At 41.3% G+C, this 26510-nt stretch overlaps 1 protein-coding gene across 3 annotated transcripts in view; it reads left to right on the forward strand.

The window, feature by feature from the left end:
• SMG6 (SMG6 nonsense mediated mRNA decay factor) overlaps positions 1 to 26510 on the forward strand; it is a 233067-nt gene that overhangs the window by 111781 nt on the left and 94776 nt on the right. For 2 of the 3 annotated variants that reach the window (XM_021704528.2, XM_044921737.1), the window contains one exon: positions 3867 to 4068. In XM_021704528.2, the coding sequence (XP_021560203.1) occupies positions 3867 to 4068 (202 nt within the window). Of the gene's footprint in view, positions 1 to 3704; positions 3737 to 3866; positions 4069 to 26510 lie in introns of those variants that run through there. The other variant, XM_021704527.1, reaches the window with a different exon arrangement.

The following is a 26510-nucleotide window of genomic DNA, read 5'->3' on the forward strand; positions in this document are numbered from 1 at the left end:
CTGCTGGTCTGTCCCAAACTAGGATCTGGTGTTCAGACTCCAGCCAGGGGTCTGCTTTCCTGGTGTGTGGTGTTTCTGTGGGGTTGGTCCACTGGGTCACCCAGCAACTGCTGATCCTTGCTCACTAATCACATTACAGCTGCTTGAGAGGTTCCCTTGCCACCATTCTGAGACCCATAAATGGACTCGTTGGACACAGTTTCATATTCTCTGGCTGCTTTGTGTCTGCTTGGTAAAGAATGCATCCGAACTGTAGTGGGATTTTGTGGGTTCTGGGAGCTTCCCCAAAATATGACTTGGGACCAGAATAAGCCAAAGGCACTCGCCCAGGCTCATAGCACTATTTAGAACCAAAGGTTGTTTGAGATTGTCTGAAAAACCTTTTGGAGAGTCAATTCCCAAGTGTTTCTAGAAGATTGGGAAAAAACTCCTCATAGGCACCAGAATTTGACTTTAGGGCTCCTTCGCCCAGGCTAACTTCGAACCCTCAGAACCCAAAGGCTGCTGGGGGTTGAAGCTTGGGAGGTACTCCTACCTGGGATAAGGAGCTAGAGCAGGAAAAAGCTGTTTTTCACCTTCCACTCAGACAGGAAACCCTAGGTTCACCCACAGAACTGACCTGAGAGGTCAGGTTGCCCAGAGGCCTGGTTGGGGGTAAGCTGAGGTGATGATGCCCAGGTTCCAGGAATTACCTCATCCTTAGCTTGAGAGGTCAGGCATCTCGCCTAGTTTTGTTTTTGTTTTCTTGATTGATTGATTGATTGATTGATTTGAAAGAGTGTGAGTGCATGCGAGGGTGGAGAGGGGCAGAGGGAGAGAATCTCCAGCAGACTCCCCGCTGAGTGCAGAGCTGATGTGGGACTCAGTCTCACAACCCTGAGATCATGACCTGAGCCAAAACCCAAGAGTGGATGCTTAACCTTAAGACTGAGCCACCCTAAAAAAAAAAAAAAAAACTGAGCCCCCCTAATTTATGGGGTTAAAAAAAAAAAAAAAAATAAAAAAAAAAAAAAAAAAGACTGAGGCACCCAGGCGCCCCCTCACCTAATTTTTCTAAGTACCTCTTCTTTTTAGTACTAGTTTCCTGACACTTCCCTTCCCCTCCCTCTGTGGAGAGCCATGGTATGGTATGGTGCGTGGGTGCCTAATTACTGTGTTCGTGTCCGTGGTGCTCATTGGGAGAGGAGGTAACTGATGAAGTGATCTCCGGCAGTCCCACTAAGATACCAGAAGAAAGCAACTACTTAGAATCAGAGTTCAATCACAAGACCAGTCTGAATGGATCAGGGCAGAAGTGACCTTTCATTGAAGCATTTTGTGTATTCCCTTGGTTCTGGTTAGTGTAGCGTGGCCCTTGGGCCCCTTTATATTTCTCAGTTGGGAACTCAGGATACTTCCTATGTCTTTTGGCACCAGCTGCCATCTTACAAACCATCACTGGGGTAGGAACTCTAATCCACTCCATTTTTGCAGTGAGTCTTAAGGTTTTGGCACAAGGTGGGTGGTAATGGGCAAAAGGCAGCTATGGACAGGGGTCCCTAGTGGTGGCCAGCAGTCTCTGGGGGGAGTCAGTTTGGGTTTATCTGAGCCTTAGGGGACAGGGGAGCATGGTAATGAGAACCACATGGTACCACATATTTCTTCGTCTTGGATCCAAGATGGTAGGGGTGGGAGGATGAGAGAGGGATGTGGGGCCTCCCACTGTTAAAGCCGTGGGTAATTTTCTGCTGCCTCTCCCTGACTGGGGATGCTGCTGCCCACACCTCCCCACCCCCAACTACGTCCTGAAGCAGTCAGGTCCTTGACCTGCACAGCACCAACGAAGGCCCCTAAGCCAAGAATTCAGCTGGGAGACTTTTCACCTTCTTCCTTCTCACTGTCGTCTTTCCTGTTTATTTTCCAAATTGCTGCTCTGCAGCCGAGCACTGCCTGTTGGCCAGAGCTCACCAGCACTGTGGGATTGGACTCAGGCAGTGGGCTCAAGTGGCCAGCAGGGCACTGGGGGAGGAAGTGGGGAGCTGGAAGAGCCTCCCTGTGCGTCTCCCATGGGCAGCGCTAACCTCGGAGGCGGCCCTGAGCAGCCCTATCACATCCGGTGCTTGTCTCTGCAGCCGGGACCGGAGGATAAACTATCAGAGCTGTGGGGCAGTGCATCATTCCTCTTATTATTTTCTTCTCTGCAGATGGGGTCGTGGAAAGTTCAGTTCCTTTTAACCCTCGAAGTTCTGTTTATTCTACAGCTGGTAGCCTGAATGCCGCGTTTCCCATTACATCACAAAGGGGCTCAGGCAGATCTCTGCACAGAAACGTGTTGCAACTGTTTATTTTTTTCCATATTTAAACATTTCTGACAGCCAAACTCAGCTGAGCCAAAAGATGGAGCTTTGTGAATGAGTCTGGTTGTCGGTGTCTGTGCAGAGAGAAGGCTTTAGAAAACTCTCGTCCCTCCGGTGATTCTTCCCAAACATGTTCTCTTTCCCGGGCAAAGCCTGTGAAGCAAGTTACTTCTGCAGTACACGTGTGTTGATTATGTGCCATTGTGTGATTAATGGGGCTGTGTTCCGCCTGGTTCCCAGGACACTCTTGAAAACAAGATGTTTCATTTCATTGCCTTTGCCTAGTGTAGTGATTACAGTAAATAAACCAGTGCAGGCTCCTTCCACCTGGAGCCAGTCAGAGAGTCCCCACACTCCTGCTCCACTTTCTCCCCCAGCATCACCTTCAGTGGCATGTCCCTTGAATGCCCTTTTTTCTGCCATCTCCCAAAGGCTCCTAGACTGCTGGAGAAACAGATTGCTTAAGGCCGAGGCCCCTCCCTAGCAGATTTGGCTCATGCGCAGTAGCTCCTCTGGGAAGATCCCAGGATGGAGCTCATTCGGAGCTCTTTGCTTCTTGCCTCTTGCCGCTCCACCTTTTGACCCTAATTGTAAAGCTTTTCTTTGTAATTCTCCTATGCAAGTCACTCCTTTTGAAGTACGACATAGCATCCATAGGTACAAAAGCTGGGACAGTCCCAGGCAAACCAGAATGGTTGGTCACCCCGTATCTAACCTTCCACAAATGAGAGAAAGGAGAGGGAGTGCGCTGGCCAAGGGAGCACTGAGACGGGTCCATCTGCTGAGATGCATGGGAAGCTTTACTGTCCTGGGATGATCTTGGCAGGCCAGGAATGAGGTTTTTTAGTTGGGGGGGGGTGTTTAATTCCAGTATAGTTAACATACAATATTATATTAGTCTCAGGTGTACAATATAGTGATTCAGCAGTTTTATACGTTACTTGGTGCTCATCATGACAAATGTAGTCTTAATCCCCTTCACCTATTTGTGTTTGTTTTCCTACTTAGATGTAGGAAGAGATTTCTAAAGCATCATAAGGGGAAAAAACCCCACATGACTGTCTTCATGGCTTCATGGTGTGACTGGCCCCTCTCACTGTATGGGAGGAGGGGAGATTGGCGCTTTGTTGCTATCTTGTGGCATATACTTGGCTGGACAGAAGTGGGGGAATTCTGGGAGCTGCCTCAGGCACTGGGTGTCTAGAGTGTTTGAGTAAGTGTCTCAGGCACACTGTCTGGAAAGGTGACAGGACCTGCATTAGGCAACTGATTCTCTAAATTCCTTTTCCTCTCTGGTTAGGATTTAAAAAACTCCCCCTAATCAATTTCAACTTTGCATAGATGGACACTTGCCCACCAGATTGCTGCCATGGATGCAGTTTTGTACCCTAGCTTTTTGGGTAAGATTTTCTGGCAGTTGCCAACCATAGATAACATTTGCCACCAGTACCTCCCTTCTCACAAGAGCTTAAAATACTTTAACTGGTCCCTCTTTAGAGCTGTTCTTCTTTCTGACCTTATTTCTCACAGGGTTGCTATGGATGTGTGGTCGATGCTGGCTGATTTCTGTAACATATTGACTGCAGTGAATCAGTCTGAGGTGCCACTGTACAAGGACCCGGACGATGACCTCACCCTTCTTATCCTGGAAGAGGATCGGCTTCTCTCGGGCTTTGTCCCCTTGCTGGCTGCCCCTCAGGACCCCTGCTACGTGGAGAAAACCTCGGATAAGGTCAGCCCCAGGCCAAACATCCCTCCCCATTCACCCCTCCTCTTAATTCTCCAGACTTTTTTTATTCTTGGGAAGTTTTCTGTGCAAACGGAACATGATTAAGTCATTGAGAAGGGTGTTAAGGGAAAATATCGACCTTTTAGCCGCTGACATCCAGCTCTGTGTCCTGAAAAAAAGCCCTCTCGACTTCCTTTGGTGTGTGTGTGTGCTCGCTGGCATGTTGTGTATACGATCATTTCCTCACTTGTTTAAATAGTGCAGCTTGTGTTGGCAGCGCTCTCCCTCAGCTCCAAATGGTTTGCATCATGCTTGAAGCACCCTCCTTCCTCCCCCCTCTCCTCCTTCCCCCCAGCCACAAAACTCTGCGCTAGGAAAACAGCCAGGGCTTTTTCCCTTCTCTGAGGAGGAGAGTGATAAATAGGTGACTAGAGAGAAGCAGACACCATGTGTTAACTTACAAAAAAAGCTTTTAGGAATATGAAGCATTCCCCGCTGCCTGGTTTCTATTTTTCTTCCTCTAAGGACTGTGTTTTAACCTGAACATTTTTCTGGTCTGTTTATAGAAAACAAAGCTCGTTGCCTGTTGCCCTGGTGGGGACTGTGGAACTCTTAGTCTCTGCTTAACAGTTGGGTCTTTGGCCAGGTGTGGAGGGTAGGGCAGTCTGCTCTGCTTCATGTTCCCATGTAGCAGTTGCTAGGGTGGGGAAGTAGCACCCACACAGCCCGGGAACAAAGTCTCCTGTGCTGAGCTGGGGAACCCTGTGTCTGACGTCTCTGCGGAGCTGTTAACATCATATCCCCTGGGGAGGTCTTTGGGGAAGAGGCCACAAATGGCTTCTTAGGTGGAAGCCTTTTGACCTAGATGAAGTATATAGACAGGCATAGGTAGATGGCTTTTTTTTTTTTTTTTTAAGATTTATTTATATGTTTTAGGGAGAGAGAGAGCACGTGCTAGCAGGGGGAAGGGGCAGAGGCAGAGGGAGAGGGAGAGAGAATCCTCACGCAGACTCCCGCTGAGCACAAAACCGAACACGGGGCTTGATCCCAGGACCCTGAGATCATGACCTGAGCTGAAATCAAGAGCCAGCCGTCTAACTAACTGAGCCACCCAGGCGCCCCAGGTAGATGTTTTTTAAAAAAAAAGTCAGATAGTAAAAACTAAATCCCAGCCATAAACTGCAAATATGAAAGAGATTGTATTGAATAAAAAATATTGCTGTATTGAAGATTTAAAATGTTTAAACTTGTTCTTAGTAGAAAAGAGTTAATATGTTCATTAGACAAGTAAAAAAAAAATTTAGCCACAGTCCTTTTATCTAGTGGTAACATCACTGTTATTTTTGCTAATCGTAATCATATTTAACTACTGGTATACACACTTTTTTAAATATAAAACTGAGAGTCATTATACAGACTGCAATCTGCTTTTTTTTTTTTTTTTTAAAGATTTTATTTATTTATTTGAGAGAGAGAGAATGAGAGAGAGCACACGAGAGGGGGGAGGGTCAGAGGGAGAAGCAGACTCCCTGCCGAGCAGGGAGCCCGATGTGGGACTCGATCCAGGGACTCCAGGATCATGACCTGAGCCGAAGGCAGTCGCTTAACCAACTGAGCCACCCAGGCACCCTCTGCTTTTTTAATGTATTCTTATATGGAATCATTTTTTTTTAAAGATATTTATTTATTTATTTATTTATTTATTTATTTGAGATAGAGAGAGAGAGGAGAACAAGTGGGAGGGGCAGAGGGAGAGGGAAATAGAATCTCAAGCAGACTCCATGCCAAGCACGGAGCCCAACATGGGGCTCGATCTCAGGACCCTGAGATCATGACCTGAACCAAAATCTAGATTCGGATGCTTAACCGACTGAGCCACCCCGGCATTCTATATGGAATAATTTTTGATTATCACTTTGTATTCTTTTTTATGCCAAGATTTCTTTAACAAGTCTTTGCTTTATTGAACCAAGGGACTATTCTCAATTTTTGCACTACTGTAAACAGTGATGTAATTCCTTATAGCAGAATTTTTGCATAGATTCCCCTTGGTTAAACATATTGACTTATCAAAAACTCTTCCTCTTTGGATGTGTTTAATGACTAATAGGGATCTTGGGAATGTGAGAGCCTCTCTCTCCTAAGAGGAATACTCATTTTATGTTTTTCCAATGAAAAGTTGGAGTGAAATCCTGCTCTTCTAGTGTCAGAAGGGGATAATAATGGGGAATTACAGTATGTGAGGCTGAGGATAACTCATACAGTGTTTACATGTTGTGGAAAATGGTCAGTTAGAAGAGAAACTGGATAAGCATGGCTTGGGCCAGGGGATCCTAGTACTGTTCCTCTGTGACCGCAAGGTGAGTTTGACTCTGGAGGGTACTTCTGGGAGTCAGCTACTGGCCTAGCTGCCTTTTGGTGCAGAACAAGGAAGGAGTCCTGACCAGCTTCACACTTCCTAACCCCTGTCTCCTCATCAGCTCTCCCAGCGGTAGTGTCAGTATGATACGTGTATGTGATACGGCATATGGTACGCTGCAGCATATGATAAGTATATGATGTGGCCAGAGAAGAATACAGAGCCAGCAGCCCATGCCCTCAGCCTGTAGTGCTGGTTCACAGGCTACCCCAGGGCAGCTGCAGCTCATGGCAGCTCGAGACTAAGGTAGGTCTCCACCTCGAGGACCGTGAGATAGGTATGTCAAACCTAAGATCTCCAGATCCATATTCTCCCCTAAACCTGGTCTTTCTTTGTTCTTCCCATCTTGGTAGATAGCAGCTTTGACTTTGGGTAGCTTATATCAAAATTCTTGGGGTTATTCTTGGCTACTCTCTTTTTCTCACACCTTCATATCTAATTCATCAGCTGTTCATGTCTTCTTTACCTTCAAAATAAATGCAGATACAACTCTTTCTTACCACCCCACCCTGGATCATCTCATTGCATGCCTTCTGACTGGTTTCTCTGGTTCCTCCTTCCTCCTACTCCACAGTCTGTTTTCAGCACAAGTGGAATGATCTTTTTAAAACATCAATAAGATCATGTCACTTCTTTTTCAGAACCTTCTGATGGCTGCTTCTCTCACTTAGAGTAAAAGCCAAAGTTTTAACAACAGCCAAAGTTTTAACAACATCCTGCAACACTCTTCAGTGATATGACACCACCTCTACCCACCCTTAACTCTGACCTCAGCTCCTACTGCTCTCCTCCTACCCAGTATGCCCTAGTCACATTTGCATCCTTGCTGTTCTTCACACAAGCCAAGCACTCATGTCTGAGGGTCTTTGCACTTGCTTCCCCCTTAACCTAGAACACTGTGTCCCCAGAGAGCTGTGTGGCTCTCTCCCTTCTAAATGTCACCTTGTTAGAAGGGTCTTCCCTAGCTACTCTGTATAACATGTTCCCTTCCTTTTCTTTTTATTCTGCTTTATTCTCCATTGCAGAGAAAAATAACATCTCTTCAATATCTGTCATGTACTGGTCCCTAGATTAGGTACTTCTATATAGTATTTAATTAAGTTCTCCCAATAAGCCTGCCAAGTAGGTATTAGTACCTTTGTTCTTTTGTTGTTGTTGTTGTTGTTGTTGTTGTTTTTTAAGATTTTATTTATTTGGCAGAGAGACACAGCGAGAGAGGGAACACAAGCAGGGGGAGTGGGAGAGGGAGAAGCAGGCTCCCTGCCGAGCAGGGAGCCGGATGTGGGGCTCGATCCCAGGACCCTGGGATCACGACCCGAGCCGAAGGCAGATGCTTAACGACTGAGCCACCCGGGTGCCCCTGTTGTTGTTATTTTTGAAAGAGGTGACTGAGGTTCAAGAGAAGAGTGAAAAAATGATGATAAAATCCTATGGGTCATCTCCATGGCTGACCTAGAATATTAGTATGGACCTGTCAGGGAGAATCTTTAGGAACTTTGGCCTTTTAGAAATCTGAAAAAGATAGATATTTTCTCCAGCTTTTAGTGTTCAGTACCAAGAAATATAAAATATGTCAAGGACTTGTCAGTAGCAGCAACATGTGCAATTTCAGTGCTGGTCCAGATTGGTCACATGTTTGGTCCCACCTTGATGCCCATTCAACAGGCATTTACTGAGCATGTCTGTATTACACTGTCTTGCACACACAACAAGAGAGATCCAGACTTGTAAGGCAAACATCGTAGTTGGGAGGCAGTTTGTGGCATGTACAAACGTGAGAAGCAATGTAAGTTAATTTGAACCTGTAATTAAGGAGGAACTCTTGAAATCTTGTTGAGCTGGTAGTATTCCAATGAAGGCATTGCTTAAGGAGCACTGATTTGGCATTAACATATCATTGTATTTCCTGAGCATGTTCTATGGAACTCTAATTTAATAGGTTCTTAATTGTTAGGTGAAAGAAAAAGAGTTTCGTGATTATATAAGTTATGTTAATGTTAAGTAGGGATGCCTAGGTGGCTCAGTTGGCTGGGCATCCTTCTCTTGATTTCAGCTCAGGTCATGATCTCAGGGTCGTGAGATTGAGCCCTGGATCACTGAGCTCCCTGCTCAGTGGGGAGTCTGCTTTTCTCTCTCTTCCCCTCTCATTCTACCCCTCCCTCCCACTCATGCGTGCTCACTCGATCTCTCTCTCTAAAAATAAAAAAAAAAGTAATGTTAAACAGAATCCAATACTGCAAGACTTACTGGAGCTTTTAATATAGTGTACTGTGAGAATAGCCTTTGCAGTCTTTCCCAAACTTGCTTCACCCTTGATCTTTTTGATTTATTGAACATCTTGCAGGACTAGTATTAAACTTAAAAAAAAAAAGGTAAAAAAAAAAAAAAAAACTTGGGTATATGATGAACAAGAGGTAAGAAAATAGGTTGCTATTGGAATTATCCAGAAGAAAAATAAAGAGTACAGCAATAGAGTGGAGCTGGTTACATTCTGAGAGAAGCATCACAGATGTTGAAACCAATTAGAGCCAGCCAGGGCAAAGAAAGTGATCTTAGGTTCATTGTGTGGCTGCTGGACATCTAAATTCAGAAGGTTAAGTGATTTACTTACCCAAGGTCATGTAGCTCGTCAGGAAGTATAGGATTAGAACCCTTCCTTTTCTGTAGTACTTTAAAACCTGATGTTCTGGGACTCCTGGCTGGCTCAGTTGGTATAGCATTGATTGATTCATTCATTCTTTAATTCTTTCCTTCCTTCCTTCCTTCCAGAGAGGGAGGGGGGGAGTGGCAGAGGGAGAGGAAGAGGGAGAATTTCAAGCAGACTCCCCGCTGAACATGGAGCCTGACTCAGTGATCAATGCAGGAATCGAACTCATGACCCTGAGATCATGACCTGAGCTGAAATCAAGAGTCAGACACTTAACCAACTGAGCCACTCAGGTGCCCCAGGAATGCAACTCTTGATCTCAAGGTCATGAGTTCGAGCCCGGTGTTGGGCATAGGGTTTACTTAAGAAAAATTAAAAAATAAATTTTTAAACCCCTCATGTTCTAATGATTTGATGTCTAGGATTTGCTTCAAAATAATTTGTGAATAGAAGTATGAATGAAGGGCGCCTGGGTGGCTCAGTTGGTTAAGCGACTGCCTTCGGCTCAGGTCATGATCCTGGAGTCCCGGGATCGAGTCCCACATCAGGCTCCCTGCTCGGCAGGGAGTCTGTTTCTCCCTCTGACCCTCCTCCCTCTCATGCTCTCTGTCTCTCATTCTCTCTCACTCAAATAAATAAATAAAATCTTTAAAAAAAAAAAAAAAAAAAAAAGAAGTATGAATGAAAAAAAAGGCCAAATATTGATCATTATTACATCTGAATAATGGGTGGGTTAAGTTCATTATAGTATTCTACTTTTGTATATGTATGAAATTTTCTATAATAACTTGTGGTTAAAATAGAGCCATCCTGAAAGGAAGCAAAACAAATAAAATTCCGTGTCTTTTTTGCCGCATTATAGTGCATAAGTGATTGAAAAAGTAATCGGACTGTAATAATAATGGAGTTAAGCTCTTGCAGTCACTAATCGTGTTCCAGGCACTGCATTTTCTCGTTGAAACCCCAACAACCCTATATACAGGAGAAATGATGAAAAGGAAACTGTTTCAGGAGAAAGATGTTCAGTTCATGTTGTGCCTTAGTCAATGTAAAAAAAAGCTTAATTATCGTCTTCAAAATCTGTGCATGTGACTATATAGCTCTAGGTGATACTAACCAAGGACCTATATATAGTCTTTCCTTAAGCTCTAAAGAACTTTTCTAAAGCTCTAGTTATTTAATGGTACTAATGCATTTATGTCATAAATAGATGTAAGCAGTGCTTATTCTAGCATCCCCAGGTAGACTTTTTTTTGTAGTTTTCTTTGTCTTCCTCTCCATATTATCTGACCAAGAACTAAGTGAAGAACTTTGCAATACAATGGTGGGGCCGCTACTGTAAGTCACATTATATAAGTCAGTGTTTTAAGTCATCATATCCCATTCATTCTTTTTTTTTTTTTTATTTGAGACAGAGAGAATGAGAGAGAGCGAGCACATGAGAGGGGGGAGGGTTAGAGGGAGAAGCAGACTCCCTGCCGAGCAGGGAGCCCGATGCGGGACTCGATCCAGGGACTCCAGGATCATGACCTGAGCCGAAGGCAGTCGCTTAACCAACTGAGCCACCCAGGCGCCCTCCCATTCATTCTTATAGGCATCTTTGCTTTCTGTCTGGATGTAGGATCCTAGGAAACTTTGCCATTCTTAAATAGTTGTTGAGGTTAAAGATGGGGCTTAAATTGTCCAACTTTTGGAACTCCTGGCTTGTCTGCTTATTTATTTGTTAAATGACATTTTTGGAGTGTTGTTTGTTGTATACATAATTACCCCCAAAATGTTTTAAATGGAAAATATAGAAAATCACAAAAAATAAAAATCACCTGCAAACTACCACCTAAAATTAACCAGTGTTAATAGCATAGCTTATGTCCTTCCAGTCTTTTCCCCCCATGCTATATGTGTATACTTATTCTTTTCTTTTCATAAAATTAGACCATACAGGATATGCTTTGTTCTTGTTTTATGTTTTTTATATACTTATATATATATAGTGTATAAGATATACCTACTATATATATATGTATGTATACGTGTGCACATGCATACATACATATGTGTATGTATGTACACACATACATGTAGTTTTGGGGGAAATATTGCCTTTGTTCTTTGGTGGTCTGGAAAATACTTAAGTCCTACCAGTGACTAATTTATTAAAAAACATACGTTGATCCTCTATTCTCAAAGTATCAACATCAAGAATAGAAAAAAAGCCAAAACTATTGACTCATATTTAAGATATAAAATTAGGACTGCTTACAATATATATATTCTTTTTCGCACAATTGCATGTTGTTTCTAAATTTACAATAATTATTTAGAATTAATTTTATATTAAGTGTTTTCAGTGCTCACCATCATACTCTATGGCTTTCCCATTCTTTTTTTTTTTTAAGATTGTTATTTGTTTGTCAGAGAGAGAGAGAGCACAAGCAGGGGGAGCAGCAGACAGAGAGAGAAGCAGACTCCCCATTGAGCAGGGAGCCTGATGTGGGACTCGATCCCAGGACCCTGGGACCATGACCTGAGCCGAAGGCAGACGCTTAACCCACTGAGCTACCCAGGCGTCCCGGCTTTCCCATTTTTATTATGTCCTTTGATTCATCTGTTATTCACATCCAACACTGAAGAGTATTTTCATCAAAGATGACATGGATGCCTTTTAAAAAATTAAAGTGACTTTTAGGGGCGCCTGGGTGGCTCAGTCGTTAAGCGTCTGCCTTCGGCTCAGGTCATGATCCCAGGGTCCTGGGATCGAGCCCCTCATCGGGCTCCTTGCTCTGCGGGAAGCCTGCTTCTCCCTCTCCCACTCCCCTTGCTTGTGTTCCCTCTCTCACTGTGTCTCTCTCTGTCAAAAAATAAATAAAATCTTAAAAAAAAATTAAAATGACTTTTACAAAACATAGTAGTAATATACATACTCATGCGAAAGAATCAAATAATTCACAAGAATATATACAGTCAAAAACCACCCGCCAGGAGTAACTGCTGTTAACAATTTGATACTTACCTTTTTAGACTACTTCTATACTGACTGAAACATGTTTATACATGTATATACCTAAATGATCAAAATGATAGTGTGGTATACATTCTTTTCCTTACTTTGCTCTTTTCATTGAATGATCCACCAAGGACATTCTTCATGACTACTTCTGAACACTTGCATTTTGAAATTGTTCTTATTTTGCCCTTGCACATGAATGGCAACTTAGCTTAAGGTCAACATTTTTTTCCCCTTAAAACTATAGGTATTATCCTATTGCATTAACAGTTAGGAAAACTGGGAGAAAAGTCTGACTTTTCTTCCTTTGAAGGCGAACTCTTTTTTTGGTCCAAAGTGGGTAACTTACAACTTTTTGTAATCTTGAATTTCAAATTGTATGAGGATTTGTTTAGATGTTGGACCAGAAAAGTTTTCATCTCTTATGTCCTTGATTGTTAATGTTCTGTTTGTTCTATTCTTTTCTTCACAATCTTCTACATCTCTTTTTCTGTCATCATTTTAATCTCTTTTTGCTTTGCCTCTGCATTGTCAGAGAGCTTCTCAAGTTTATCTTCTCTGGAATTGAGATTTTTAGAATGCTTATTTTACCTTTTACTGCTTCTAATTCAGTTTTTAAGTCTGCTATTGTATGTTTCCTTACATTACTTCTCTATGTTATCCTAGAACCATTATATTTTTGCCCACCTTTTATCCAGGTCCCTTTTATCTGTCTTTGTTTTGTTCTTTTTCTTTTATCATACCTCACAGTGTCTATGATTTTAAAAATTCAGTTTTAAGACTATCTTCTTCATTTGACATTCCCCACACTCCCTGCAAATATGCTTTGTTTCTCTATCTCTTTGTGTGCTGTGTTCTCCCTTTTTTATGTTGCAGACCTTTTTCATAGGCCCCAACTTGGATTTCTACCATCTGATTCTGGCCAGTTACATTTCTTTGAACAAAGAAAGGTTTCCTCAGGTCTGATATCTGCTCCAAAATAGGTTATGTAGATTCTCATGGGATTCCTCCTTTGTCTACAAATACTATTTAAAATCGCCTTCTCAAGTCTACAGCTGGTATAAGTTTGTATTACCAAGTCACAACCCTGGAGGGAGTGGGGAGGAGGCCAGGTGGTAAGCAATCTTAATAAATGAATTTATTTTCTACATTTGCTAGTCTGTATATAGTGGAGCTACTACACCAGAGCTAGTTTCCTGTGTCTGATCTCTATTTCACATAAATGATACGACAATTTCCGACCTCCTCACTGGAGCTGTGGCCTACCGTGTCAAGAGGAAATTCTACTCTCTGGCCACTTCTCTTTATTTAAAAATTTATTTAAAGATTTATTTATTTATTTTGAGAGAGAGAGAGAGCACAAGAGGAGGGCCAGAGGGAGAGAGAATCCCCAGCAGACTCTGCACTGAGCTCAGAGCCCAACATGGGGCTCTATCTCACAACCCTGAGATCATGACCTTAGCTGAAACCAAGAGTCGGACACTTAACCAACTGTGCCTGCCACCCAGCTGCCCCTGGCCACTTCCCATTTAGTATGGTAGTTTACCCCTGAAATGCTGATTGTGAGTGCTACTGATTTGTAGCAATGAAAAAGTTTCCGAGTGGTGTTCTGCATCTGCCCTATGTCCTCACACTTTGTGGTAGACAGAATAATGGCCCCTTAAAGATGGTCCACATCTTAATTCCTGAGACCTGTTGAATGTTACCTTGCAAGGCAAAGGTGCCTTTGCAGATGTGATTAAGTTAAGGAAGGATCTTGAGATGTAATCACAAGGGTCCTTATAAGAAGGCAGGAGCGTCAAGAGTGAGAAAAAGCTGTGATGATGGAACTAGAGGTCCCAGTGAGAGAGATTTGGAGATTGGAGATGTATGTGCTGGCCTTGAAGATAAGGGGAAGGACCATGAGCCAAAGAATGCGGGTGGCCTCTAGATGCTAAAAAAGACAAGGAAGCACAGAGCCTCCCACAGAGGCTCCAAGAACACTATCAACACCTTGTCAGCTGACAAAACTGACAACACTCTGTGAACACCTTGATTGTAGGATTTCTGATCTTTAGAACTGTAAGATAGTAAATTGAATTCTTTTAAGCCAGTAAATTTGTAGTAATTTGTTACAGCACCAATAGTTAACTAATACACCCTTCCAAACTGGAGAATTTTGCCAGGCTCTTTATTGTTTACTTCTCTTGCTGCTTTCTTTTTCTTTTTTAACTTTTTAAGTTATGAAATGTACATATGGAAATGCATTAAACAAAAAGACCTGTCACAAAATGAGGAACTATATAACCACCAAGCAGGTCAAGAAATGGGTGGTAATTACCAGTTGCATTCAGTTTATGTTGGGGGTCCTAGCCAGTACAGTAAGACAAGAAAAAGAAATAAAGTATCAAAAAGATGACTGGAGGGGCACCTGGGTGGTTCATTTGGTTAGACATCTGCCTTCGGCACAGGTCATGATCCCAGGGTCCTGGGACTGAGCCCCACATCCAGCTCCCTGATCGGCTTGAAGCCTCCTTCTCCCTCTCCCAATTCCCCTGCTTGTGTTCCATCTCTCTCTGTGTCTCTCTCTGTCAAATAAATAAAATCTTAAAAGAAAAAAAGCTTTTGTGCTTATTGTTATTACATTTCTTATAAACTGCCTTGTATTCGTTGCCCATTTTACTATTAGAATGCTCATCCATCTTTTTCTTAATGATTTGTGATGGATTTTTTTAAATTTTTTTAAAGATTTATTTATTTTAGAGAGAGATTGCGTGCGTGAGCAGGGGGAGGGGCAGAGGGAGAGAGAATCTCAAGCAGACTCCCCTCTGAGCGTGGAACCTGATGCAGTGCTTGATCCCAGGACCCTGAGATCATGACCTGAGCTGAAATCAAGAGTCAGATGCTTAACCGACTGAGCCACCCAGGTGCCCTGCTACTTATGAATAATTTTTAAATTTTCTTTGGTTGCCTTTGTACAAGAAGTGTTTTATTTTTATATTAAATGAGATGAGAACTTTTGAAAACTTGGGAGGGGTGCAACATTTTATGTTTTAGGTAATAAGAACGTGGATGTTCCTTTGTCACCATGCTAGATAAGATCTTTTGTTTGTTTTCACCCTTTGAGTCAGTTTCTCCTCCTCATACTTCCCTATCAGTCCATAGATATCTAAGGAAAAACCATGTCCAGCCAGATATTTAGAAATGAACTGTGAACTGTATCTTTTCCTTTTCTGTTTTGCCTGTTTAGTGGAAGAAGCTCTTGGTACGGATATAAACTTAGTAAAAGTTACGTGGTGTTTTGAGAAGGCCTCTGGTTTCTATCTAGCAAATGTTATAAAAAATTTTTCACCCTTCTCACTTGAAGTGCAGTAAATACCTTGATGGGCCGCTTTGTTTGATGATTCATTTCACCAGTGGCCCTTTGGCGCTGACCGTTTGTATTGTGTATATCTCTCTGCCTACCTCACTGTTGCCCTCCCTCACCTTTTTTGTGCTCTCTCTTACCTCTTTACTAATTGTTTATAAATTTGTAGAATTACTGATTACTACTTCTGTTTACTCCAGTACTTTCAGATTTATCAGTTACTGCCTGATTTATAAACCTAATTCCCCAAAGGGGCCTTGTGGAATTCCATTATCTTTATGCTCATGTAATGCATAGGTCAATGACTAGGTGTTCTTTTTGCTCTAGGATAATAATTCTCATACTTTAGCATTCATCAGAATCACCTGGAGGCATTGTTAAAAAACCCGATTGCTGGGCCCATCCCCCAGTGGTTTTTGATTATTCGGGAGGGAGAGACAGAAAAAATTGCATTTCTAACAAGTCCCCAGGTGATGCTGATGGTTTGGGTTCCATACTTTGAGAACCACTGGTTTTAGGAATTTGGTGGCTGCCAGGGTTGTAGTCATCAGGCAAAGATTTTGGCTCAGGTAAAAATAATAAAGATTTTTGGTATAAATAGTCTTCCTCATTCTGTCTTTAACTTTGGAATGTAGGGCATATTACCGAAGAGTTCATATACTTTGCCTTCATGTTTGCCGGACAGGTTTCTTTTTTTTTTTTTTTTTTTTTAAGATTTTTTTTATTTATTTGAGAGAGAGAATGAGAGACAGCACGAGAGGGAAGAGGGGCAGAGGGAGAAGCAGACCCCCCGCCGAGCAGGGAGCCCGATGCGGGACTCGATCCCGGGACTCCAGGATCATGACCTGAGCCGAAGGCAGTCGCTTAACCAACTGAGCCACCCAGGCGCCCTGCCGGACAGGTTTCTAAGCTCTTCAGAAAGAAGTTATATTCAGAATGCTAAAAAATATGTTTTTCCAGAGTATATATGAAGAGTCACATGTCTGGATCTCTTTTCCCAAGAGCGCCCTGAGCAAAACATCTCACTTTTAATGAGTGTTTATCATGTGCTAGGTACTGTTTTAATGTTTACATTATCTCATTTAAATGTCACAGAAGCCCCATGGGAATTTGAACTTTATGAAAGAACTTGCCCAGGATGACACAGGTAAGAATGAAGGAATCAAATCCAAGCAATCCAAGTTTAAAGCACACACTCTTAATTGAATATAAGTACAGTAGTAGAGTGGTTGAACAAATATTTCTTAGTATACCTCCAGTTCTCTTCTTAACTTTGACAGTTCTTTTATTTTCACTGGGAGCTTGATTTATCACCAGGAGCTTGGGAATTCTTTTTCTTTTTTTTTAAAGATTTTATTTATTTATTTTGTCAGAGAGAGAGCACAAGCAGGAGGAACGGCAGGCAGAGCAGGCAGAGGGAGAAGCAGGCTCCACGCTGAGCAGGGAGCCCAATGTGGGACTCAGTCCCAAGACCCTGGGGTCATGACCTGAGCCGAAGGCACACGCTGAACTGACTGAGCCACCCAGGTGTCCCGAGCTTGGGAATTCTTGACCTGTTTTAGGGAGATTATCTGATCTCCCATAATGGTTCTTGAGAATGAACAAAGAAGTAAAAGTTCATATGAGGGGAATGAATGCTGAGATTGAATTTATCTGCTGCTTTCTCTCTCGGTTGAATGTTCTTCACATCTTTGAATGCCCTGCAACCCAAAGATACCTGAGTGTCTAGAATATGAGTCTTTGGAGAGCGAACTTATTTTTGGGAAACCCTTGAGAGTGCTCTAAGAGGACTGAATTATGCACAGGATGATCTACATCATTTTGGAGGTGTGCCCAAGAGCAAAAAAATCCTAAGTGTAGTGGCAGTGCAACGTATACGGACCAAAAAATCAGGACAATGCCTTGGGCTCCAGACTTTGCAGGCAGGATTGCTTAGAGATGAACAAGCACTCATGGAATTGGTTGATGGGGGTAACTGATACATAAAAACCTGAAGGTGAGTGATGGAAGTTTGCCTGCCTATCTGCAGATATACATAAAAACCATCTTTGGCTCAAGACTAAATAAATATGGGCCATAATAAAAAATAAAGTTGAGGGGTGCCGGGGTGGCTCAGTCAGTTAAGCGACTGCCTTTGGCTCAGCTCATGATCCTGGAGTCCTAGGATCAAGCCCCACATAGGGCTCCCTGCTCAGTGGGGAGTCTGCTGCTCCCTCTGACCATTCCCCCTCTCATGGTCTCTCTCTCTCTCTCTTTCTCTGTCTCTCAAATAAATAAAATCTTAAAAAAAAATAAAGTTGAAATGGGTAAGAGGAAGAAGTATGTTACCTAGAGAGAAGACTTAACTATTGACACAAATGTCTGCCTCCGTACTTCCTGTCCCACCCTTTATTTTCTTTAATGTAATTCTCATATATGTAAAAGAATATTATGTTTTTACTTTATAATTTTAGATATCTGAAAATAATCTATTTTAAAGTTAATACCTTTACTTTTATTAATCAACTTGTTGGTATATAATTTACATACAATAAAATCTTACATTTGAATGTATTGGTGGTATATATATACCTGAGTAATGACCACGCAATCAAGATACATAATGTTACCATCCCCCAAAATGTTCCTAAGTTCCCCTTTGCAGTTAATCTCCCCAGTCCCGCTCCCCATCCTAGGCAACCACTGATCTAATTATTTTTTTTTTTTTTTTTTTTAAAGATTTTATTTATTTAGGGACGTCTGAGTGGCTAAGTTGGTTAAGCATGTGCCTTTGGTCCAGGTCATGGTCCCAGGGTCCTGGGATTGAATCCCGCATGGGGCTCCTCGCTCAGCAGGGAGCCTGCTTCTCCCTCTGTCTGCCGTTCCCCCTGCTTGTGCTCTCTCTCTGTCTCTTTGACAAATAAATAAATAAAATCTTAAAAAAAAAAAGATTGATTCGAGAGAGAGTACCAGTGGGGCTGGTGGGGGAGGGTTGTGCAGAGAGAGCGAGGGAGAAGCATACTCCCTGCTGAGCAGGGAGCTCGACGTAAGGCTCAACCCCAGGATCATGACCTGAGCCAAAGGCAGATGCTGAAGCAACTGAGCCACCCAGGCGCCCCTAATTATTCTTACTATAGTATTACCTATTTTAGAATTTCATATAAGTGGAATCATACAGTGTGTTCTTTCACTCAGCATGGTATCTGTGAGATTGATGCATGTTGTTGTGTTTTTCCATGGTTCATTCCTTTTATTGATGAGCAGTATTCCATTATATGGATATATTACAGTCTGTTTATCCATTCACTTTGGGTTTGGACATTTGGGTTTTTATTCTTTGGCTGTTTTGAATAAAGATGCTGTGAACATTAATGTACAAGTCTTTTTGAGGACATATGTTTTCATTTCTCTGGGGGTAAATAGCTGGAAGTAGCATTGCTCAGTCATATGATAAGTATATTGCTAACTTTAAAGAAACTACCAAACTATTTTCCAAAGTGATTTCACCATGTTATATTCCCACTAGCAATGCTTGAGAATTCTGGTTGTTACACATCCTTGCCAACATTTGGTATTTCTAGTCTTTAGAATTTTAGCCATTCTAGTAAAGTGTGAAGTGGTCTCATTTTAGTTTTATTGGCATTTGTGTAATTAATGATGAGCATCTTTTCTTGTGTTTATTAGCAATTTATAGGTCCTCATTTGGGAAATGTCCAAATCCACAGCCCATTTTCAAAATTTGGGATATTGATGTTTCTTATAGAGTTGGTGAAAGTTCTTTATATTATCTGGATACAAATCCTTGTCAGATATGTATCCTGTGAATATTTTCTCACAGTGTATGGCTAGCTTTTTAAATTTTTTTTAAGACAGAATCTTGGGGGCGCCTGGGTGGCTCAGTTGGTTAAGCGACTGCCTTCGGCTCAGGTCATGATCCTGGAGTCCCGGGATCGAGTCCTGCATCGGGCTCCCTGCTCAGCGGGGAGTCTGCTTCTCCCTCTGATTCTCCCCCTCTCATGCTCTCTCTCTCTATCTCATTCTCTCTCTCAAATAAATAAATAAAATCTTTAAAAAAAAAAAAAAAAAGACAGAATCTTGAAAAGCAAATTTTTTAATTTTGATGAAATTTGGGTCTTTTAAATTTTCCTTTATGATTAGTGCTTTTTCTGTTTTAAGAAATCTTTGTTTTTGCCTTCTTAACTATACCCTTAAAAATTTTTTTCCCAATTGTTCTAGGGCTAATGATTTGCATCCTTACCTTTTCAGAATGTATTTTAAGGTCAGTATTGTACCTTTTTACACTTCACACCTATGCTTCCTGTTTCCTGCTTTACAAATGTGATCATCTTAAAATAGAGTAATTCCATTTACCCATTCCCTCTTGTTTAGTGCATTTGTCTTCTCTTTGGCTTTTCATATGGTATAAACCCTACCGTACCCTGTTATTATTTCTATTAAATAGTTATCTTTTAAGTAAATTACAAACAAAAAGAAAATACAAACTTTTATATTTATCTACTTATTTACTGGTGCTTTCCATGCTTTTCACTGTTTTCAGTAGATCTAAGTTTCCAGATGATAATCATTTCTCTTGAGCCTAAAGGACACAGCAGGTGGCTGGTGACAAATTCCTGTAGCTTTTGTTTATCTAAAAATGTCTCTTTCCCCACCACCACCCCCTTTATCTTTGATTTTAAAAGATTTTTTTTAAAAACTGGATATAGAATTCTGGATTGAAGTTTTTTTTCTTTCAGCATCTTCAAAATGTGTTTCTCTTATTATCTCGCACCCACTGTTTTCTCAGGAGAAATCAGCATTCATATGCCTCTCTGTATAATGTATCTTTTGGGGGAGTCTGCTTTGAATATTTTCTTTTTATCTGTGGTTTTTGGAAGTTTGATTGGGATGTGCAAAGGTGTAGTTCTTTTTACATTAATTCTGCTTGATGTTCACTGACCCTTTTGGCTCTGTAAGTTGGTGTTTTTCATCAAATTTGGGATATCTTCCAGAGATTATTCTTTTTTTCCTACCCTACTTACCCTCTCTTCTCTTTCCAGAATTCCAATTATATATATGTTAGACATTTTTAAATAGTCCCACACATATGTGAGGCTCTGTTTATCTTTAGTAATATTTTCTCTCTTCAGATTACTTAGTTTCTATTTTTTTTTTTTTAAGACTTACTTATTTTAGAGAGAGGGAGAGAGAGAGAATACATGAGTGGGAAGAGGGGAAGAAGGAGAGGGAGAGAATCCTAAGCAGACTTCCGGTGAGCGTGGAGCCGGCTCAGGGCTCCATCCCAGGACCCATGAGATCACCTTCTGAGCCAAAACCAAGAGTCAGACGCTCAACTGACTGAGCCACCCAGGTGCCCCCAGATAACTTAGTTTCTCTTAATCTGTCTTTACGTTCATGGGCTCTTTCTTTGCCATTTTCAATATAATGTTTATCCAGTGAATTTTTTATTTCACTCTTTTGCTTTTCAGTTTAAGAATTTCTACTTGGGGGGCACCTGAGTGGCTCAGTCAGTTGAGTCTTGGACTCTTGGTTTCAGCTCCGGTTGTGATCTCAGGGTTGTGGGATTGAGCCCTGCGTAGGGCTCCGCACTCAGCGGAGTCTGCTTGAGATTCTCTCCTTCTCCCTCCCCCCTCTGCCCCTTCCCATGCATGCTCTCTCCATCTCTCTCTCTCTAAAATAAATAAATATCTTTCAAATAATCTCTCTAAAATAAATAAAATCTTTTTAAAAAAGAATTTCTAGGGTCACCTGGGTGGCTCAGTCGTTGGGCGTCTGCCTTCAGCTCGGGTCATGATCCCAGGGTCCTGGGATCGAGCCCCTCGTCGGGCTCCCTGCTCCACGGGGAGCCTGCTTCTCCCTCTCCCACTCCCCCTGCTTGTGTTCCCTCTCTCGCTGTGTCTCTCTCTGTCAAGTAAATAGATAAAATCTTTAAAAAAAAAAAAATGATTGCTACTTGATTCTTTTTTTATAATTTATTTTCCTCTGCTGATATTCCCTATTTGTTTACTCATTAAGGCTATAGTTCCCTTTAATTCTTTGAACATCTTTCTTATTAATATTTTGGATATATTTATAATAGCTGCTTTTAAAGTCTTTGCCTGTCAATCCCAACTTGTGGGCCATTTCACATTTGATTTCTCTTGAATGTAGATTGCATTTTCCTGTTTCTTGTGTCTAATGATTTTTGTTTACAGTCAGTGGACACTGGATCATTTGTTAGATTCTGGATCTTGTTACCTTCCTCTGGAGAGTACCTTTTTGTTTGTTTTTTTAAAACTGGCAGTTAAATTTCTGCTTGATCATCTTGAACTTCTGTAGGCTTGGTTTTTATGTATTATGAGGGCAGCTACGTAGAAACCTAGGATATTTCCCAAGCCCCAGTAACATGTCAACCTCCAAGCTCTGTCTCCCCTGCAGACTTTGTTTTAGGCTGGGTTTTTAGGATCTCTGAATGCAGTTTAGATTAGCTCTCACTCTAGGGTGTGGCTCCTCTGGAGTCTCAGATGGTTGCCAAGGGGTGTTAACAAGGTGTTAAAAGCTTCACTGTAGCGGTGTTGGAACTCCCAACTCCCCCATCCTGAGGCAGTGCGCTTTCCGCACCACTGCTGGATCTTTACTATCTCTTTCTGTTCCACTCTCAGCCCTGTAGCAGCTGCCTTTTGGTCAGCCTCTGGTGGTCTTGGCTGCATAAGTACGCTCCAGCCTTTATCCCCTTACTCACTGAAGATTCTCACATGTACTTTATGCCCTTTCTTTGTACAACTTCTTCCTGTCCATTTCCCTACTTGCTGATTCCATCCCCTTCAGCTACCTCAAATTCTGCCTCTGCCTCTTCTGCTCAACAGGAGCACCATAATTTCCTTGGGACTCAGCTTTCAGTGTCATGGTTGGAAAATTATCCCCAAGCAGAGGACTGAGTGATCATGGGTTCGTTTTATGAATTTCTCTTCTCTCAGAGAGCACAGTCTTTTTGTCTCTCATGAAAGGGGAACAAACTTTAATCATAAGAAAATATTTCTAGGGGTGCCTGTGTGGCTCAGTTGGTTAAGCGACTGCCTTCGGCTCAGGTCATGATCCCGGAGTCCCAGGATCGAGTCCCGCATCGGGCTCCCTGCTCGGCAGGGAGTCTGCTTCTCCCTCTGCCCCTCCCCCCTCTCAAGCTCTCTCTCTCTCTCATTCTCTCTCTCTGAAATAAATAAATAAAATCTTAAAAAAAAAAAAGAAAATATTTCTAGTGTTTTTCCCCAATTGTATTGAGAAATAATTGACATACATCATTGTATATGTTTAATAAAATGATGGTTTGATTTACATATATTTTAAAATTATTGCCACAATGAGTTTAGTTAACATCCATCATCTCATACAGATGCAATGAAAAGCAAAGAAAAAAAATCTCTTGTGATATATCATACAGCAGTGTTAACTGTAGTCATCGTGTTGTATGTTACATCCCTAGTACTTGTCTTATAACGGGAACTTGGCACCTTTTGACCACCTTCCTCTAGTTTGCCCTCTCCCTACCCCCACCTCTGGTAACCACAAAACTATTTCTCAATGAGTTTGGTATTTTAGGAATCACGGTCTTGCACTGCCTGTTGTCCACTGCCTACAAACAGTTACCTCAGATGTTTTATACCTGTTTATGGTGGGAGGACTAGTCCAGTACCACCTACTCATCATGCTGAGAAACAGAAGGCAGACTGTCTTTATTTGTTAATTACAGAAGCAATCTACTATCTGAAATATTAAAATCATATAGAACTGTAGAATATAAGAGTACCAGCCCCTCCTCCAAAATTTGCCTTTACTTTACTCTAGTGAAGTCTGCAGCTGATCTTCATCAGGAGGTGTCAGTCGCCATTAAAAAGCAAAACAGGCAAAAACTGCTAATAACAGTCTGGTAACCATTCTTGCAGACATACATACACAGAATATTAACTTTTCTAATAAAAATGCATGTTGTGTATACATTACTCTTTTTTAGCTTTCTATATATATATACACCTTGCAACTGTTTCTGAATCAGTATGTATAAATCTACACCAGTCTTTTTCAAGCTGCATCATATTCCATTGTTATAGATATAATTTATCCATCTTTTTTTTTAAGATTTTATTTATTTATTTGAGACAGAGAATGAGAGACAGAGAGCATGAGAGGGAGGAGGGTCAGAGGGAGAAGCAGGCCCCCCGCCGAGCAGGGAGCCCGATGTGGGACTCGATCCCGGGACTCCAGGATCATGACCTGAGCCGAAGGCAGTCGCTTAACCGACTGAGCCACCCAGGCGCCCCATCCATCTTTTTTTATTGAGGTATAACTGACACACAGTGTCCTCTTAGTTTCAGGTGTACATCATAGTGATTTGGTATTTTTATACATTGTGAAATCCCCATGATAAGTGTAGTTCATCTCTCACCATACAAAGTTATTACAACACTATTGACTATATTCCCTATGCTGTACTTTCATCCCTGTGACTTATTTATTTAATAACTGGAAGTTTGTACCTCTTAATCCCCTTTACCCGTTTCACACACCTTCCCCCCAACCCCTCATCACTCTGGTAACCAACAGTTTGTTTCTTGTATCTGTGAGTTTGTTTCTGTTTTGTTTTTCATTTGTTTTGTTTTAGATTCCATATATAAGTAAAATCATATAGTAATTTGTCTTTCTCTCATTTCGCTATGGCAGGATTTCATTATACATGGCTGGATGATAATCCATTGTATACATACATCACACCTTCTTTATCCATTTATCTACTGATGGACACTTAGGTTGCTTCCATATTTTAGCTGTTGTAAATAATGCTGCAGTGAACATACAGGGTGCTTGTATCTCTTCAAATTGATATTTTCATTTTCTTGAGATGAACACCCAGAAGTGGAATTGCTGGATTGTATGATAGTTCTATTTTTAATTTTTTGAGGAACCTCTGTAGTGGTTTCCATATTGGCTACACCAGTATACATTCCCACTATCTGTCTTTTAGGTGCTGTTTAGTTATGTCCAATTTTTATTATTACATACAGTACTAAAATGAACTTTCTTGTACTTAAATCCTTGTATATTTATAAGACTTGTTCTTTTAGAATAGATAGCTACAAGTGGAATTCCTTTATCAAAAGATACACAAATTTTACTGTTTTTACAAATACTGCCAAATTGCTCTCTGAGATGATTATACCAGTTTACACCCCCATGATGGTATCCAAGTGTCTGTTTCTCATACTTTTACAAATACTATATATTATACCAATATTTTTAATTTCTGCTAATTTTCTGGGTTAAAAAATGCATCTCACTTTAACTTGAATTTGCTTACTAGTGGAATAAAGGATCTTTCTGTGTATTTACTGTCTGTTTATATTTCTTCCATTCTGACTTGCATGTTTATGGCCCTGCTCATTTTTATATTGTTATATATTATTGATATGTAGGAGTTTGTAAACACTGTAGTTTTATTTTATTTTTTTAAGATTTTATTTATTTATTTGACAGAGAGAGACAGCTACAGAGGGAAAACAAGTAGGGGGAGTGGGAGAGGGAGAAGCAGGCTTCCCGCCGAGCAGGGAGCCCGATGCAGGGCTTGATTCCAGGACCCTGGGATCATGACCTGAGCCGAAGGGAGCCGCTCAACCGACTGAGCCACCCAGGCGCCCCGACAGTTTTATTTTATATGTTGCAAATATTGTCTCCTGGTTTGTAGCTAGTATTATAATCTTTATATTTTTTACAGTGTACAACTTAAAATTTTTATGAAGTCACATCTGTCTTTTCCTACATGACCTTTGGGTTTTCTTGTCATGCTTTCTTCATCTTTGTATACACCTATTAATCATTCTTGTTGATTGTTTAACTAGATTTCTCTAAAAAGAAAGGTTTGTGATTAATAAGACACACTGTGATTTACCCGGGCTTCCACTGGAATTTTGGCTGCAAAGTAGGGACTGCTACTTTTAAGTACTCCAGATATTCCAGAATAGCAAACACTTGGAACAAAGGCTTTTGAAGGTTCGATGTTTTCGTGGACAATTTTTTGTGATATCATTATTGTCAGTGACAGGAAAAATGAATCTTTAGCTGCCTAAGAGTAAATCCAAATGTTTCTTAACTACGAGTAAACTCAGAAATAACCAGATGAAATAATGTAAAACCTCATTTGTAGTGAATGCTTATCTAGCAGTAGATTTTTTTTCCCTCATGCACACAGCCCCCCTAAAGTGAAGAAGAGAAAAATGAGAAACTGTTCCTAATTCTAGAGTGCAGTGGAAAACGTGGTTTGCACATGTGCAGCAAGAAGCTTTGGAGGGTTGGAATTGCACAATGCGTGTAGGTTGAGCAATTGCTTAATAAGGCATCCACATTGGGGGGTGTCCTTTGCTCTTGTGCAATTAGGGAACTCCAGAGCTGCCTGAATAGGGGATTTCCTTTTATTTCTTACGTGCCATTTTAAAAATTCACTTTTTCCTTTCTTTTCAATGTTCATTCTTTTTTTTTAATTGTTCTTTTGAATTCTTACTTATTTATAGTTTTCTTCTTCCTTTTTTTTAAGGGAGGAGATTAATTAGCCACACAGCCGCATGTCCCTATCTCTGTGATTAGAAATGAGCCTGGGCCGGGTCCCACAGACGGTGGGAGGATGGTTGCTGACGCTGTAAAGATTTCTGGTTCGGCTTCTCACAGCTGTGATACTCTGCTGGTTCAGAGTGTTTGAAACATGGGTTACTGATCAGCCTATATTCTGTTTTCTGAGTACTGGAATTTTGCAGGCTTTGTAATGAGTTTTCTGAGGTTTTTGCCTGTTTTGCTTTTAATGGCGACCGACACCTCCTGATGAAGATCAGCTGCAGACTTTACTAGAAAGTAGAGCCAAACTTTAGTACTTGTTTCTCTCTTGGCAAAAGAAACATCCTTGTTTTCTCCCTTCTTCCCTTTAGCTTGTTCCGTCATACTCATGTTAGATAGTACTTAGTAAGCATGCATCTGATTCTGATTCTCTTCCCCTTACCTTTGTGCTGGGGGTACT

The sequence above is a fragment of the Neomonachus schauinslandi genome, chromosome 15 (genome assembly GCF_002201575.2).
Source record: "Neomonachus schauinslandi chromosome 15, ASM220157v2, whole genome shotgun sequence".
NCBI classification, from domain to species: domain Eukaryota; kingdom Metazoa; phylum Chordata; class Mammalia; order Carnivora; family Phocidae; genus Neomonachus; species Neomonachus schauinslandi.